The sequence below is a fragment of the Aotus nancymaae genome, unplaced genomic scaffold, assembly GCF_030222135.1.
Source record: "Aotus nancymaae isolate 86718 unplaced genomic scaffold, 86718_ANA_hifiasm-v0.15.2.pri h1tg000049l, whole genome shotgun sequence".
Classification (NCBI taxonomy): Eukaryota; Metazoa; Chordata; class Mammalia; order Primates; family Aotidae; genus Aotus; species Aotus nancymaae.
The window spans coordinates 2,990,644-3,006,027 of record NW_026988463.1 but is presented as its reverse complement, the minus strand read 5'-3'; the positions used below and the strand labels follow the sequence as shown (position 1 = coordinate 3,006,027).

Below are 15,384 nucleotides of genomic sequence, written 5' to 3'. Positions count from 1 at the left end.
GTCAGTCGGGGATCACTGCCTCTCCAAACCATTTAAAGTTAAAGATTCCTTTATTAATAAATTCTCCCTCCCCTCCGAACTCTCCCCAAAATAAATATCTCCTCCCCTCTTTAGGGAGTTGGGGGGGTCTGTATCTTAGGGCCAGCCCTCCTAGTGGGCCAGCCCCCTAGTGTTAGAAATAGGTCCCTAACCCCCCAGGCTGGTGACCCCTGTGGTGGAATTTCAGGACGTCTGAGTGAGTGGGGCCTAGTGTCTGTCTGTCCCCCAAGTCAGCCTAGCCCCCAGGGCCTCTAGGGAGGGGGACACCTCCTTGTGCAAATGCTGCAGTTCCTTAGTCAGTGTCAGCTGTTTGTGTGAGCCAGCTTAAGGCTCCCTTTCTGTTCTGAGGCCAGAAGCAGGGCAACCAGACACCTTGGAAGGCTCCCCTGAACCCTGCAGGAGCCCAGGCCTCAGAGGTGATTCACCACCCCCCACCCCCCTGTGGTTGGAGTGGCTCCTGCCACGTCTGGGAGGCAGAGACTGGCTCTAGATGGATGAATGAATGATGAGTAGGCGAGCCCCGGTTGGCAGGGGGCGCATTGTCACTGGATCAGGGCCACAGCCGGGCAGCCATCTCCACCGGTCTCCTCTATGGGGGCTGCAAGATAAGAGGTGGGGTCGTCAAGGGCAGGGGAAAGGTCGAGTGATGACGTGGCTGGGGAGGCCGGGGCTCACTTACTGGTGAACTTCTCTCTCCTGCGGCATCGTCTCCAGACCAGGAAGCCAGAAAGCAGCCCCAGCACGAAGGTCAGGCTCAGAGCGCCCCCCAGGATGGGCCAAAGCAGCTGGAAGGGGGTCGGAGGTGCCGCAGCGCCTGGGGGCGGACTTGGAGTCAGACTTCGCCCCTCTCCAGGCCGGCCCCCTAAGACTGAGCCTTCAGCCTTCTCCCAGCCATGACCCCCTCCCTGACCTGAGACCCTTCCCCACTCCCACCTTCCCCTGATTGATTTCCCCGATGCGAAGCCCTCGGTCCCCCTCTCCGCACCAGCCACCCTTTCTCCCAGTCTGGGGTCCGCTCGCCACTAGCCCCGCCCCCCACTCACAGCCCAGGCAGAAGTCGCTGTGCGGTCGCGCCCGGCACGACGCGCAGTCCATGCACTTGTCCAGGTCCGCGCTCCAGGAACTGCCGCGGGAGCAGGGGGCGGTGTCTGAGGAGGGGGCCGAGGGTCAGAGGCTGGGGGCGGGACTCGGCTATTCTGGGGCCTGAGGTCAGGGTCTGCCGGCTCGAATAACGTGAGTCACTGGCGCCCTCCCCGCGCATTCCTCACAGGTGACCGCACGGCCCGACCGGGACACGGCAGCTCCGGGAGGGAGGGCGTAGCGCGGGACGCTGGGGGTGGGGGTGTCAGGTCCCCATAACCCCCCTGCCGCCGGCGGGTGACTCACTCCTGGGCACCGGGCCCGACCCCGCTCCCTCCCCCCGCATAGCTGGGCACTGAAGTCACCGGATGGAAGGGGGCACCCCACATGGTATAGAGGGCACAGACCCTAGTGCCTCTCGACAGCCCCCCAAACTCGTCGGTCACTGGGGCTAGTTAGACCCCGTACAGACCGGGCTGGGGGCGTGACGCTTCCTAGACTAAACATCCCGCCCTCAAAACTTACTTTCTCTCTCCACTTCTAGTTCGAACTTTCGGAACCGAAGATCCCTTCCCCCCAACCCCAATTGGACAGTGGGAGAAACTGAGGCCCGGATTGTGAATGAAGCTTGGAAAGTGATGGAAGCTCCCACAGCGGGAAGCGCGCTGTCTGAAGCCCACCTGACCCCAGATCCCCACATCCGCCTGTTCCCCCAGTTCCGCGCTGTCCTCCGGGCACCCAATCTCGGCTCCAGAGCCCCGGCCCACGGTTCCCCGATCCCCGCACCCCGCGTACCTGGCGCCCACTCTCCGGCCACGGCTCGCAGCAACGCCAGCCAGAGTCCCAGCACGAGGAGCAGCAGCAACGGGCGCAGCGAGCCCCGAGCCATGGTGCACGTCCCGCGCCCGCCGTTGTCTGCGCCCGCCGCCGGCCGGCAAGACCCGTGGCCGCTGCCCCGCCCCCGCCCCCGCCTTCCGGGGCGGAGCTCTCGCCTCCGCCCGCCGTGAGGTCCGCTCCGGGACGCCCCGCCCTGCGGGGCCTGCTCCGTTCATTCATTCATTCAACGAAGTCCTGGCGCGGGAGCTGCCAGGACCTGGCAGGGACGTAGACCCCTCCTTTGCCCCGCCGGTGGTCTAGTCCGGGGCGCGTGGGGTAGGGAAATCAAGAATCAGACACGAGTGCTCCCTTAGGCAGCACAAACAGAAATCAGATAAGAACGGCCGGGCGCGGTGGCTCACGCCTGTAATCCCAGCACTTTGGGAGGCCGAGGCGGGCAGATCACGAGGTCAGGAGTTCCAGACCAGCCTGACCAGCATGATGAAACCCCATGTCTACTAAAAACACAAAAATTAGCCGGGCATAGTGGCGCGCGCCTGTAATCCCAACTACTCGGGAGGCTGTGGCGGAAGAATCGCTTGAACCCGGGAGGCTGCGGTTGTAGTGAGCCGAGATCGCGCCACTGCACTCCATCCAGCCTGAGCGACAGAGCAAAACTCCGTCTCAAAAAAAAAAAAAAAAAAAAATCAGACAGGAACAATTCCTGCAGAGATCACTGCAGCTTCCTTCCCCCCTACCCCACCCCACATCTCTTGAGATTGCATCTCACTCTTGCTCAACCTGGAGTGCAGTGGCGCAATCACGGCTCTCTGGGCTCAGGTGAGTCTCCCACCTCAGCCTCCCCAGTAGCTGGGACCACAGGCACGCGCCATCACGCTCGGCTAATTTTTTTTTTTTTTTTTTTTTTTTGAGACAGAGTTTCTGCTCTCGTTGCCCAGACTGGAGAGCAATGGCACGATCTCGGCTCACCGCAACCTTTGCCTCCCGGCTCTAGCGATTTTTCTGCCTCAGCCTCCAGAGTAGCTGGGATTACAGGCACGCACTACCAGGCTAATTTTGTATTTGTAGTAGAGACGGGATTTCTCCATGTTGGTCTGTCTGGTGTCTAACTCCTGACGTCAGGTGATCCGCCCGCCTCGGCCTCCAAAAGGGCTAGGATTACAGGCGTAAGCCACCGCGCCTGGCCATTTTTTTATTTTTTGTAGAGACCGGGGTCTCACTATATTGCCCAGGTTGGACTGGGCACTGCAGCTTTCTTAAGGGCCTGAGGGGTGTAACAGTAACAACATAAAAATAGGGCGGGCGCGGTGGCTGACGCCTCTAATCACAGCACTTTGGGAGGCGGAGGCAGGTGGATCAGGAGGTCAGGAGTTCAAGACCAACCCGGCCAAGATGAGTGAAACCCTGTCTCTACTAAAATTCCAAAATTTAGCCGTGCCTGGTGTTGGGTGCCTGTAATCCTAGCTACTCCGGAGGCTGAGGCGGGAGAATTGCTGGAACCCCGGGGACTGAGGTTGTGGGGAGCCAAGACTGTGCCATTGCACTCCAGACTGGGCAATGGAGCAGGACTCCGTCTCAAAACAAACAAACAAAAAAACATAAAAATAATGTGCTCTAGCCAGGCGCGGTGGCTCAAGCCGGTAATCCCAGCGCAGTGCGAGGCCAAGGAGGTCGGATCGATTGAGCCCCCGAGTTCGAGACCAGCCTGGGCAATGTAACCAGATCCCGTCTGTACAAAACATAAATTAGCTAGGCGCGGTGGCGCGGGCTGCCTGTAGTCCCAGCTACTCAGGAGGCTGAGGCCGGAGAATCGCGTCAACCCCGGGAGGTTGAGGCTGCAGTGAGCTGTGATCGCACCACTGCCCTCCAGCCTGGGTGACACAGTGAAAATTTTCTCTAAAATAATACTAATAGTATGCCCTTTAATTTGTACCTTAGGAAGTAGTTACATAATAAAATGCAGACTTGTTACCTCCACTTTGCGAAGTAGGAAACGAAGGATCGGGAAGGTTAGGTGAGTTCCCCACGTCACCGCGCTGTGTAAGCAGTGCAGTGGAGACTCAAGCTCTGTTCTCTCCTAAGCCCGGCGCCCGTCACCCTCGGTGAGTCTGGACGTCCGCCCACCTGGCTCAGCGACCCCAGCCTCCAGCGCCCTCCTCTGACGAGGCTGGGATTCGCACGCCCGCTCGCGTCTGGGACAGGGTCTCTGCCCCTCCTCCGGGGCGGTGGTCCAGTGACGTCACCGCGTCTTTAAGACCCCCGCCTCCGCCCCTTTCCGGACACTCGACTTAGGAATTTCTCTTATCCGTTTCGCAGGTGAGTCCGGGGCAAGTGTGCGTGTTGGAGACACGCCTCTTGGGGTCGGGTGCAGGGTGGTGGCGGCGTGGGTAGGGGTGCCTTCGAACTCCGGCTGCAGCCACCTGGATGGGCGAGTCCCTGAGGGGGTCGGGGCGGTCTGCTCCCAAGCCTCCGCGGAGATCGGGTCCTTCGGCGGCTCCCAAGGGTTAAACGCCCCTCCCCCTTCCCCAGGGACAAAGACACCGAAACCCCGGGCGCCCCTCCCCCACCTGCCTTGCCTCTCGGGGCGGGGCGCCCCTCGCCCCTTTCCCCCTCAACTGCGGGAGCGGACCTTGCAGCCACTGCAGCTATCGAACCCCTCCTGGGCGCGCAGCTCCCTGGCTGGGGTGGGCGGGTGGGCGGGGGAGCCCTCGGTCAGAGTCGGGCCTGCAATGCCTGGAAAAGAAAGGGGCAAGGACGCACTCAGAGGGGAGAGGACTGGGGCGCCTAGACCAGCGTGGCCCTGGCCCTAACTCTGCCAGAGGCCTAGTGGCTGGACTGGGCGGCCTCCCCGGGTCAGTCTTCCCAAGGTGGCTAGCTCCGCCCAGGCCTGGGGCGCCCGGCTAATGAGTAGAGAGCCTGCCCTCCGGCCACTGCAGGCAGGGATAAGTTTAGCTCCGCGCCGTAGAACGGAAGAAGTCTGGGCAGCGGGAGGCCACAGCCAAGCCCTGGGCAGAGGGGATCCCCTCGACAACCTCCAGCACTGCCTGGGGTATGAGCGGACACAGGTGCAGGCCAGGTGTCGGTGGGAGAACTGGTCTGGAGGGGAGTCTAGCACCGCATTGTGGAATTTGGAAAAGGCCCTCAGCCTTGAGGCTACACTCTCCAGCTCCTAGGTGAGGTCAGAAGGGTGGGACGAGAGAGTCAGCGAGTGGCTTTGGGGAAGGAACTGCTTTTGGGTGGGGGGTTAATGATCTTTTTCTTCAACTCTCCTGCCGCTCCCAGGTTTGGCTGGGCCTCCAGATGCGAGGAGCTTGGGTAATCTCCAGGCTCAGGTGGCTCCTGTAGAGTGGGGGAAGGCGGGGCCTTGAGATACAAGATCCCAAGATCCAGCTGGTGTCTGCCAGCCTGGGTTGTGGAATCAAGCTGTGAGGGACATTGGGTGGTGGGAGGAAGCTTGGAATCTCCAATCTTAGTGTCAAAACTAGCAAGTTTTGGTTGAGCACGGTGGCTCACACCTGTAATCCCAGCACTTTGGGAGGTGAAGGCAGTCTAATCGCCTGAGGTCAGAAGTTCGAGACCAGCCTGGTCAACATGGTGAAACCCCGTCTCTACTAAAAATACAAAAATTAGCGAGGCATGGTGGTGCACGCCTGTAATCCTAGCTACTAGGGAGGCTGAGGCTGGAGGGAGGCAGAGGTTGCAGTGAGGTGAGGTAAGATTGCGCTACTGCGCTCCAGACTGGGCCACAGAGCAAGACTCCATCTCAAACAAAAAGAAACGGGCAAATATTGCACCTTAAACTCAGGGCTAGAACCGAACCATTCTACATGGAAACTGCCTGGAAATAGCACCGTCTTCTCATCCTGCTTTTTGCCGCCTTGCAGCCTGATCACTGTCTCTGGCCCTGGACTGGCACTGCATAGGTTTCACCCTGTCATCTTTCATTTGCACTCAGAGCGGCCAGGGCAGGGCCGCTTGCACATTCGCTGTCTTGAGCCAGTGCCTGTCACGTAACTAGAAAGAAAAATAAATACTAAAGCATTAAGTGCTCATTTTGCCCCTGAGAAGTGAGGCTCAGGGAGCGTGTCTCCACCGAGGTGCGGGATATGATGATCACTTTCCAGGGCGCATGCCCCTGGTGTCCTGTCCGCACGTGGCCTGAGGTCTGGGCCCGCCAGGCCTCACCTTGCTGTGCTTCTGTCCCCACTACAGTGCAGCTCCTTTACCCTCGCCATGGCCTCTGCTGGAATGCAGATCCTGGGAGTCATCCTGACAATGCTGGGCTGGGTGAATGGCCTGGTGTCCTGCGCCCTGCCTATGTGGAAGGTGACCGCCTTCATCGGCAACAGCATCGTGGTGGCCCAGGTAGTGTGGGAGGGGCTGTGGATGTCCTGCGTGGTGCAGAGCACAGGCCAGATGCAGTGCAAAGTGTACGACTCGCTGCTGGCGCTGCCGCAGGACCTGCAGGCCGCTCGAGCCCTCTGTGTCATTGCCCTCCTTGTGGTCCTGTTTGGCTTGCTGGTCTACCTTGCTGGGGCCAAGTGTACCACCTGTGTGGAGGACAAGGATTCCAAGGCCCGCCTGGTGCTCATCTCTGGGATCGTCTTTGTCATCTCAGGGATCCTGATGCTAATCCCCGTGTGCTGGACAGCACATGCCATCATCCGGGACTTCTACAACCCCCTGGTGGCTGAGGCCCAAAAGCGGGAGCTGGGGGCCTCCCTCTACCTGGGCTGGGCAGCCTCGGCCCTTTTGTTGCTGGGTGGGGGGCTGCTGTGCTGCACTTGCCCCTCGGGGAGGTCCAGGGGCCCCAGCCATTACATGGCCCGCTACTCGCCATCAGCCCCTGCCATCTCTCGGGGGCCCTCTGAGTACCCTACCAAGAATTACGTCTGACGTGGAAGGGAGTGGGGGCTCCGCTGGTGCTAGAGCCATCCAGAGGTGGTGGTGCCCAACAGCTTCGGGATCTTTTGTTTCTGCTTCCTACTGCTGTCCTTTTGACTGAGGGTATTTCAAATCCATTGAAAACAACCAAGAAGATGACTCAGACTCCCACCTGGGCTCTGCTGTTTCTCACCTTGGGATGATGGAGCCAAAGGGGATGCTTTGAGATTCTGGATCTTTCTCCACCCTAGAAGTGCCCATCTTAGAAGCCAGTCGAGCTGTGGAACTAATGTGGAGGCTGCTTGCTGTGCAGTCTTGGGACAAGACAGACTGTCCTCAAGAGTTCCTGCTGCTACTGGGAGCTAGGCTTCCCTAGACTTGCCAGGACAGCCACCCCTCCATCCTACTCAGGCCTCTGGAGCCCCTCTCTTCACCCCTGGGAAAGCAAGTGATCTGTTAACAAAGGACTACCCTCCTCCAGATCTTTGGACCTTCTCTGTCCTGATAGGACATCCACACCTCCAAAGGTCCCAGCTGTGTAGACCCCCCACTCCCACCTCCAATACTGTACCCTTCTGCCCTGCCCATCCTGCCCTGCTTACACTCATGTTTTTACCAAATAAAGCACGTTTTGTTGGTGTGTTCGGTGTTGCAGGGGGTTACTGAGTGCCCAGCCTGGCTAGGGGAAGAGGTGGACATAAGTGAGTCACGATCCCCTCTGCCCTCTGCCCGTGGTTCGAGTGAGCAAACCCAGGCAGAACCTGGAGCCAGACCTTGGCCTGACAGCCACCAAGGGGGGCCACCTGGCTGTCCCTGCCCAGCCCCGGTGGCGGTGAACAGATCACAGGGAGCCCAGTTACAAATGTTCTCTTTATTCCCAATCTCGGGTGGCGATGTCAAGGAGGGGGAGGTGATGGGCAGACTCTCCATGCCAACTCCAGGGTTGGGAGGGCACAGTCAGCTGCTTGGTTTTGGAGCCAATGAGCTGCTGCCCTTTTGGTGAAGCCAGGGTTCCTGGGGCAGGGGCGGGCTCAGAAGAGAAGGAAGGCCAGCCAGTGTCCTGGGCAACGGAAGGAAACAATTACTGGGGAGCGGGGGGCAGGCCAGGGTGCCCAACACCTCTGGGCTGCCCAGGTCGGGGGAGAACATCAAAGGGAACCCCACTGAGCCACTGAGAAGAGCTCAGCCGGGCCAGCAGACCCAGCCCTGCAGCCAAGCGTATCTTGGGCTTTTGGAAAGTGGGTTTTCCTGGGGGGGGGCTTGTAGTGGAGCAGGGCCTCTGGTCAAGGTTGAAGGTGCAGGGCAGTGGGGAGCAGCAGGCTCTGAGGGGAACCCTCTGCCTCACACGTAGTCCCTCTTGTCCAGTCCGGACGCGCCTGAGCGGGAGGGGATGGAGTAGCCCAGCCTAGGTCCCTGGGGCCGCTCAACCTGGGGCGGGGGGCACGTGCAGCAGAGGAGCCCCCCGCCCAGCATAAGCAGTGCGGCTGCCGCCCAGCCCAAGTAGAGGGAGGCCCCCAGCTCCCGCTTGAGGGCCTCGGCCACCAGGGGGTTGTAGAAGTCCTGGATGATGGCGTGCGCCGTCCAGCACACGGGGATGAGCACCAGGATGCCAGCGAGGAGGAGGATGACCCCCGCGGTGAGCACGATGCGGGCCTTGGCGCCTTCGTCCTCCACGCAGGTAGTACATTGGGCACCTGTGATGGCCACCAGGAGGCCAAGCAGGGCCAGCAGGAGGGCCACAACACAGAGGGCTCGAGCGGCCTGCAGGTCCTGTGGCAGCGCCAGCAGCGAGTCATACACCTTGCATTGCATCTGGCCTGTGCTCTGCACCACGCAGGACATCCACAGCCCCTCCCACACCACCTGGGCCACCACGATGCTGTTGCCGATAAAGGCAGTCACCTTCCACAGGGGCAGGGCGCAGGCCACCAGCGTTCCCAGCCAGCCCAGCACAGCCAGGGTCATGCCCAACAGTTCTAAGCCAGCGGAAGCCATCTGGCCGCTTGGTTAGGTCTTCTCAGCCCCAGACGGCCTGGGTGACTCAGCGGGTGTGTCAGGTGTGCTGGGTGGGGGTCTTCGTGCCCAGCAGAAGGGGGAAGCCTGGTCGGTGTCCCCAGGCCAGGCCAGTCCTCAGTTCCACAAGGCTCTTGAATGGCGTCTCTGATCCTCGCAGAGCACAAAGCAGACTCCCGGCCCCGCTCAGCTGAGTGGTGGGTGTCACCTCGAGGGGCCGTTGCCCATCAGATGCCCTGAGGGTGCTGCTGCTCTTACCACCCTGCAGTCACGCCTGGGCCGAGCTCACACGGGCCCTCCAGACGCACCGCCACGCTGAGGACAGCCTCGTCCCCTCCGGGCTGGCGCAGGTTTCCACTGAGCGATTCAGCTTCTGACGGTGCCACCTGGGGACTGCCGGCTCCCGGCTGCAGGCGGGGTTTTAAGGCCCAGGCAGGGGAGGAGCAGAGTGAAGTGCAGGGAGGCCGGGATGAGGGAGACCTGAGCCACAGGGAGGGTGCGGGGCTGGGGGCCGGTAGGCAGTGAGTGGATGAGTGGCCTTGGGGTCAGCAGGGGACGCTGCGACTGAGAGTGGACAGGGGAGGAAGAGCATGCGTAGCATCCATGCATGTGGGAACCAAGGGCAAAGGAGGGGAAGATGGAGGACCAGCTAAAGAAGAAGAAAGGGAGCGGGGGTCAAAAAAGTAACAGGCTCAAGACAGGAACGCATGCAGGGGGCTTCGGCCTGCCTTCCTGAGCCTTATCCTCCCGCAGCCCCTCCCCGGCCGACTCTGCTCTCCCCAGGCCCAGTTTCGTGATGCAAACATGCCCCAGCTCCCCGAGTATCGCCCACCCCCGCCTACCCAGGACTCTCTGGAATCTGATCCATCCTCCGTCTCAGCCCACTGGCCCTGCTAGCTCCCGGGGGAGGGGCCTCGCCCGCACTGTTCCCCGGACGACAGGTGCCTGGCGCCCAGCTCAGGTGGCATCGCCCTGGCAACGGCCTAGAAAACTATCCCCACCTTCAGTCTCAGCTCAGGTGTGCTCTTGCCGCTCCCGCTGCTAAAACCAGCGTTGAGCTGAGCTGCCCAAGGTCTCCAGAGTCCAGAGTATACTCGGCCTGTTATGGAGGTTGGGGGGGGACTCTGGAAGGGGGATGGAGGTGGGAGGAGCTGGGGCTGGAACCCAGGGTCCAGCGCAGCCCAGGACCCAGTTGTGGGTGGGTGAGTGAGTAGCCAGGTAGGCCTCCCGGGCCAAGACACCCCAGAAGTGGGCATGGGCAGTAAACCCAGGGACTCAGGTGTCCCCAAGACCTACCTTCCAGTTTGCAGGAAAGCCTTCCCTCCAGAAAAACCCCCTCAGAGTCTGTGATTCCACTCATTGGGATAGCCTGGGAGTCCCACGGACAAAGCTCAAATCCTGACCCCTACCTGGGACAGACATGGAGGTTCAAGGTCCTTAACCTTCTTTGGTCAAAGACCCACTTGAGAAACCTCATGGGACTCACAGAATATGTGCCCACAAACACATGCCCCTCATTTTGAGGAGGGGTTCATGGACTCCCTCAGGCCTCTGCCTGGGTGCTAAGAATCTCTGAGGATTGTTGTCTGAAAAAGGCGTGTGATGGCCAGCCTCAGTGGCTCACACCTGTAATCCCAGCTCTTTGGGAGGCCGAGGCAGGCAGATCACGACGTCAGGAGTTGGAGACCATTATGGCCAACATGGGTGAAACCCCGTCTCTACTAAAAATACAAAGATTAGCTGGGCATGGTGTTGCATACCTGTAGTCCCAGCTACTTGAGAGGCTGAGGCAGGAGAATCACTTGAACCTGGAAGGTAGAGGTTGCAGTGAGCTGAGATTGCACCACTGCACTCCACCCTGGAGACAGATCAAGACTCCATCTCAAAAGAAAAAAAACTGGGTGTGGTGGTGGGCACCTGTAATCCCAAGTACTCAGGAGGCTGAGGCAGGAGAATCGCTTGAACCCAGGAGGTGGAGGTTGCATGAGCCAAGATCGCACCACTGCACTCCAGCCTGGGCAACCTTGAGAGACTCAGATCAAGAGGAAAAAAAAAAAGAAAGAAAAAAAGTGATGTGAGGAAGATTCTCTCCGTTCATACAGCTTCCAGGGAGGTACAGAGGATCCTCAGAATGGGCCCTCAGCTGGAACAGCCTTTCACCTGCCTGGTGCTGGGATGGCTGGGGTATGCTGGCACCCACTGGCTGGTAGGGGAAGGGCTGGGGGTGCCCACCAGGCACCATGCACATCTGGTGGCTGCCTCACTTCACGGCACTGCCTTGGGGAAGCCGGTGGCCAGACACACCCTGCTCAGTGCCCCTCACCTATTCAGTGGGACGTTGTTTATAAAGGGCTCTAACCTCAAGGAATGTTCAGGTTCAAACCCAGGGTATAAGCATCACTTTTTTTTTTTTTTTTTTGAGACAGAGTCTCACTCTGTCGCCAGGCTGGAGTGCAGTGGCTCAATCTTGGCTCACTGCAACCTCCGCCTCCCAGGTTCAAGCAATTCTCCCGCCTCAGCCTTCCCAGTAGCTGGGACTACAGGTGCGCACCACTACGCCCAGCTAGTTTTGCATTTTTAGTAGAGAGGGGGTTTCACTATGTTAGCCAGAATAGTCTCGATCTCATGACCTTGTGATCCACCAGCCTTGGCCTCCCAAAGTGCTGGGATTATAGGCATGAGCCACCAGCCCGGTGAGGAAGCTCAATGACCTGCTGGGCTCGCCTCTGTCTGCCTTTCTTCTCTGCTCTCCTCACACCCATCCTGTGAAATCCGAGCCCCAGGGGCTGGGCGAGCTGGACAAACCCTCCACAAGATTCCCTGAGTCCATCGATGGCCATTTTCTAGCCCAAAGTTGCTGCCACCACACTCCAGCCTAGGTAAGACTCTGTCTTTAAAAAAAGCATCACTTCTGGGAAAGGGTTTTAGCATCTTTTGGGTCCAGGCACTGAGGCTCACGCCTGTAATCACAGCACTTACTTTGGAGGCCAAGGTAGGAGGATTGCTTAAGGCCAGGAGTTTGAGACCATCCTGGGCAACATTTTCTACAAAAAATAAAAAGTACTAATTTTTTTTTAATTTAAATTTTTTATTTTTATAAAATACAAAATTTAATTATTTTTATAAAATACAAAACTTAATTTTTTATTTTTACAAAATAAATTTTTTTTTTTTTTTTTTGAGGCAGAGTTTCACTCTTGTTACCCAGTCTGGAGTGCAATGGCACGATCTCGACTCACCGCAACCTCCGCCTCCTGGGTTCAGGCAATTCTCCTGCCTCAGCCTCCTGAGTAGCTGGGATTACAGGCACGCGCCACCATGCCCAGCTAATTTTTTGTATTTTTAGTAGAGACGGGGTTTCACCATGTTGACCAGGATGGTCTCGATCTCTTGACCTCGTGATCCACCCACCTCAGCCTCCCAAAGTGCTGGGATTACAGGCGTCAGCCACCGCGCCCGGCCAAAATAAATTTTCTACAAAAAATAAAAATACAAAAATTAGTCAAATGAGGTGTTTCCTGTCTGTAGTCCCAGCTACTCAGGAGGCTGAGGTGGGAGGATCTCTTGAGTCCAGGAGTTGGAGGCTGAAGTGAGCTATGATTATGCTACCGCCTTCCAGCCTAGGCAAGACCCTGTCTCTAAAAAAAGAAAAATTATACTTAGAAGAGAGGTTTATACTTTCCTTCAGATTTGCAAAGGGGCCTTGACCCAAAACAGTTTAAGATCTTTCTGGAAAATACAGAGACTGAGGCCAGCGCCAATCAGCTGGTCTGGAAGGTAAACAGAAGTCTGGATTCTTTACCACCCCCCAGGCCTCTCCACTGAGAGGGGCACCTCCTGTACAAGGGGCTGACCTGGTGGCCCCAGAGTCTGGAGGATGGGGGGTGATGACAGGGGCTGGAAAATGGCCATCAATGGATTCAGGGAATCTTGCAGAGGGTTTGTCAGGCTCACCCAGCCCCTGGGACTCAGATTTCACAGAATGGGGGTGGGGAGAGCAGAGAAGAAAGGCAGACAGAGGCCAGCCAGTCTGTGGGCTCCCTCGAAGCTTTCCAGGGGCCTCGAGGAATCCAGCCGCACAGGTTTGGGCAGCTGTCGGGAGGCAGCCAGTGAGCCTGGCCCTCGGGAAGGCCGCCACCTAGAAGCCCCAACCCAGGGACTATTCTCTTCCCCGGGCCTGAACAAGTCCTCCTTTGCCTTGGGCCTAAGGCGATCAGCTCATCCCACTTTTTCAAGGGACATCTCAGTTTGAATATTGAGTCCTGCATCCGAGGGACAGCAGAACGGCTGGTCCACTTGCAGTGGGGCCCTGCCTCGGTGGCCCACCGGTTCCACAGGCAGCTCTAAACCCATGTTATAGCCTGGTGGGGGGGCTGCACACATCCGGTGAGTGTGGTGCCCGAAAAGGGCATAAGAGAACCCCAGGTTTTGTTGTTTTGTTTGTTTCTTTGAGATGGAGTTTCACTCTTGTTGCCCAGGCTGGAGCGCAGTGGCAATCTCAGCTCACCGAAACCTCCACCTCCCAGGTCCAAGTGATTCTGCCTCAGCATCCCAAGTAGCTGAGATTACAAGCATGCACCACCACTCCTGGTTTTTTTTTTGAGATGAGAGTCTCACTCTGTTGCCTAGGCAGGAGTGCAGTGGTGCGATCTCGGTTCACTGCAACCTCTGCCGCCCAGATTCAAGCAATTCTCCTGCCTCAGCCTCTGAGTAGCTGAGATTACAGGTGCCTACCACCTTGCCCAGCTAATTTTTGTATTTTCAGTAGAGACGGGGTTTTACCATCTTGGCCAGGCTGGTCTTGAACTCCTAACCTAGTGATCCACCCTCCTCAGCCTCCCAAAGTGCTGGGATTACTGGTGTGCGCCACCTTGCCCAGTGACCCCAGGTTTTTAAGACCCCAATTCCTCTTTGGCCCAACATCGCCACATTCGAGCAAAGAAGAAAGAAATCCCATATTCCAGGAACTGGTCAGCTGTGGGAGGTGGCTGCTCAGCACACCCCCACCCAGGTGACCAACCCGCTGGACTTGCCTTCACAGTGGCCCCGGGCGGCTTCAGCCTCCTCCCACCCTAAGTGTCCCACTCCAGATCTCTAAGATAAAACCAAGTATTTCCCCAAGCCCAGGGGTGGGGTGGGGGGTGGGCAGAGTAAAAGTACAGATGTGGAAACATCTCGGAGCCTAGGAGAGGCTGGAAGAGGGTGGTCAGGGAGCTGCCTACATCAGGAGGATTCCCAGGACAAGTGGGCAGCAATTTGCCTGTTGTCCTCAGCCCTCGCTAGGCCTAGGCTGGGAGGCCCCACACCCTCTCCTAGGCACCCCCGTGTACCTGGATTCAGTTGGATCTTGGGAATGGAAGGGTTAAGGTTGGGGCCTAATCGGGGCCTTCGAGGGGCCGGAATGACATTGATATGGAGAAGTGGGGGCCCCTTGGTGTGGTTACCACCTCAGTGGCACTTAACATGTCCAGCGAAGTCCCCTCCCCCATCCGCCATGTCTGGGGAAGGAGATGGGGGAGGGGTACCTTCCCCACTGTACTACCCTGGGAGGAAAGGAAGCTGGCTCTCCACCAGCCCCTTCCTGGAGCGACAAAATGGACCTCGTTTTTGTTCCATCTAGGAGGGTAGAGGGGAAAGAAGGCTCAGGTCGGTAGAAGAAACCGGAGTTCAGCTTAGATAGGGTGGAAGTGGGTTAACTCGCACCTGTTAGAGGGGGAAGTGTGGCCCCACAACAAAGGGAGGGAACGAAGTTACCAGGAGCTACCATGCGCCAGGAAGAGTTCGGGGGTTGGTGTGGGGGCTGCACGCTAAGAACCCCAAGGGCAGAGTCACCCATTGCACCTGGAGGAGCCGAGACCCAGATCTTACAGGTAGAGAAGCCAGTCCCCTGGCTCCCAAACCAAAAGGTGCAGCTAGATCGCGGTGGTGCGGCAGTCGCCTTCATGGGCTTGCTGCACACCTTCATAGACAGGAAGGAGCTCAGGGAGCTGAGCCAACCTGGCCAAGTGCACGGCGGGAAGCAGGAGACACCTGACATCAACCCAGACCCTGACTTCAGAGCCAGTCCCCTGGGTGGGCTAAGAGGGCCTCCTGAGCCCCTTTCCCTACAGGCACTGGGGCAGGGCCTCTCCTTCTTCTGGGGCCTCCCAAGCACTGCTCCATTCCTCCTTTTCCCAAATTCTTTGAGACTCCCAGTACAGGGAAACCCATGGAGATGCGGGGGAGGCTCCCCTCCACCTGCTGGCTCACTCTCACAGCCATGTCCCTGGCCTGGAAAGTGCCCTTTGCTCCCCACTTGCAGGGGGCAGCGGGCTGGACTCCTGGGACCTCATGGGACCCCCACCCCAGGGCTCCCTGAGCAAGTCACGGCTGCCCAAACCTCAGATGCCTCCTGGCTGTAAAGCAGAGAGAAGAGACAGCTCTGCTTCAACCCTGACACCGCCCTGGGGATTGAGATAGGTATTGACTCAAGGCTAGCATATTATGTCAGAACGTGATGGAGGTTTCACTTGTAAACCTGGGCAGACTCCA

At 58.4% G+C, this 15,384-nt stretch overlaps 3 protein-coding genes across 4 annotated transcripts; 1 reads left to right on the top strand and 2 right to left on the bottom strand.

Moving 5' to 3' along the window:
• Window positions 1–31: 31 nt before the first annotated feature.
• Window positions 32–2,008, bottom strand: TNFRSF12A (TNF receptor superfamily member 12A). The gene is made up of 4 exons (XM_012441685.3): window positions 1,915–2,008; window positions 1,083–1,187; window positions 719–853; window positions 32–637 (listed from the first exon to the last, which is right to left on the bottom strand). Exons 1-4 carry the CDS (start codon window positions 2,006–2,008, stop codon window positions 582–584), a joined length of 390 nt encoding a protein of 129 aa, XP_012297108.3. The 3' UTR covers window positions 32–581.
• Window positions 2,009–2,389: 381 nt separating this feature from the next.
• On the top strand, window positions 2,390–7,482 carry CLDN6 (claudin 6). Of its 2 annotated transcripts, XM_012441895.3 has the most exons (3): window positions 2,390–4,272; window positions 6,169–6,321; window positions 6,415–7,482. In XM_012441895.3, exons 2-3 carry the CDS (start codon window positions 6,190–6,192, stop codon window positions 6,850–6,852), a joined length of 570 nt encoding a protein of 189 aa, XP_012297318.1. In that variant the 5' UTR covers window positions 2,390–4,272; window positions 6,169–6,189; the 3' UTR covers window positions 6,853–7,482. The 2 variants fall into 2 exon arrangements, with proteins under 2 accessions (XP_012297318.1, XP_012297317.1); XM_012441894.3 differs by having other exon boundaries at window positions 6,169–7,482.
• Window positions 7,483–8,181: 699 nt separating this feature from the next.
• On the bottom strand, window positions 8,182–8,835 carry CLDN9 (claudin 9). Its single transcript, XM_012441893.2, has one exon. The coding sequence runs from the start codon at window positions 8,833–8,835 to the stop codon at window positions 8,182–8,184; it is 654 nt and encodes a 217-aa protein (XP_012297316.1).
• Between the last annotated feature and the right edge of the window lie 6,549 nt (window positions 8,836–15,384).

Excerpts from the sequence above, each read along its gene's own strand:
- TNFRSF12A (XM_012441685.3), bottom strand. The coding sequence starts at position 2,008 with ATGGCTCGGGGCTCGCTGCGCCCGTTGCTGCTGCTCCTCGTGCTGGGA. Across the intron at positions 1,188-1,914 it reads GGCCGGAGAGTGGGCGCCAG|ACACCGCCCCCTGCTCCCGC; the intron begins GTACGCGGGGTG and ends CCCCCTCCTCAG. Across the intron at positions 854-1,082 it reads CAGCGACTTCTGCCTGGGCT|GCGCTGCGGCACCTCCGACC; the intron begins GTGAGTGGGGGG and ends GTCCGCCCCCAG.
- CLDN6 (XM_012441894.3), top strand. The coding sequence starts at position 6,190 with ATGGCCTCTGCTGGAATGCAGATCCTGGGAGTCATCCTGACAATGCTG.
- CLDN9 (XM_012441893.2), bottom strand. The coding sequence starts at position 8,835 with ATGGCTTCCGCTGGCTTAGAACTGTTGGGCATGACCCTGGCTGTGCTG.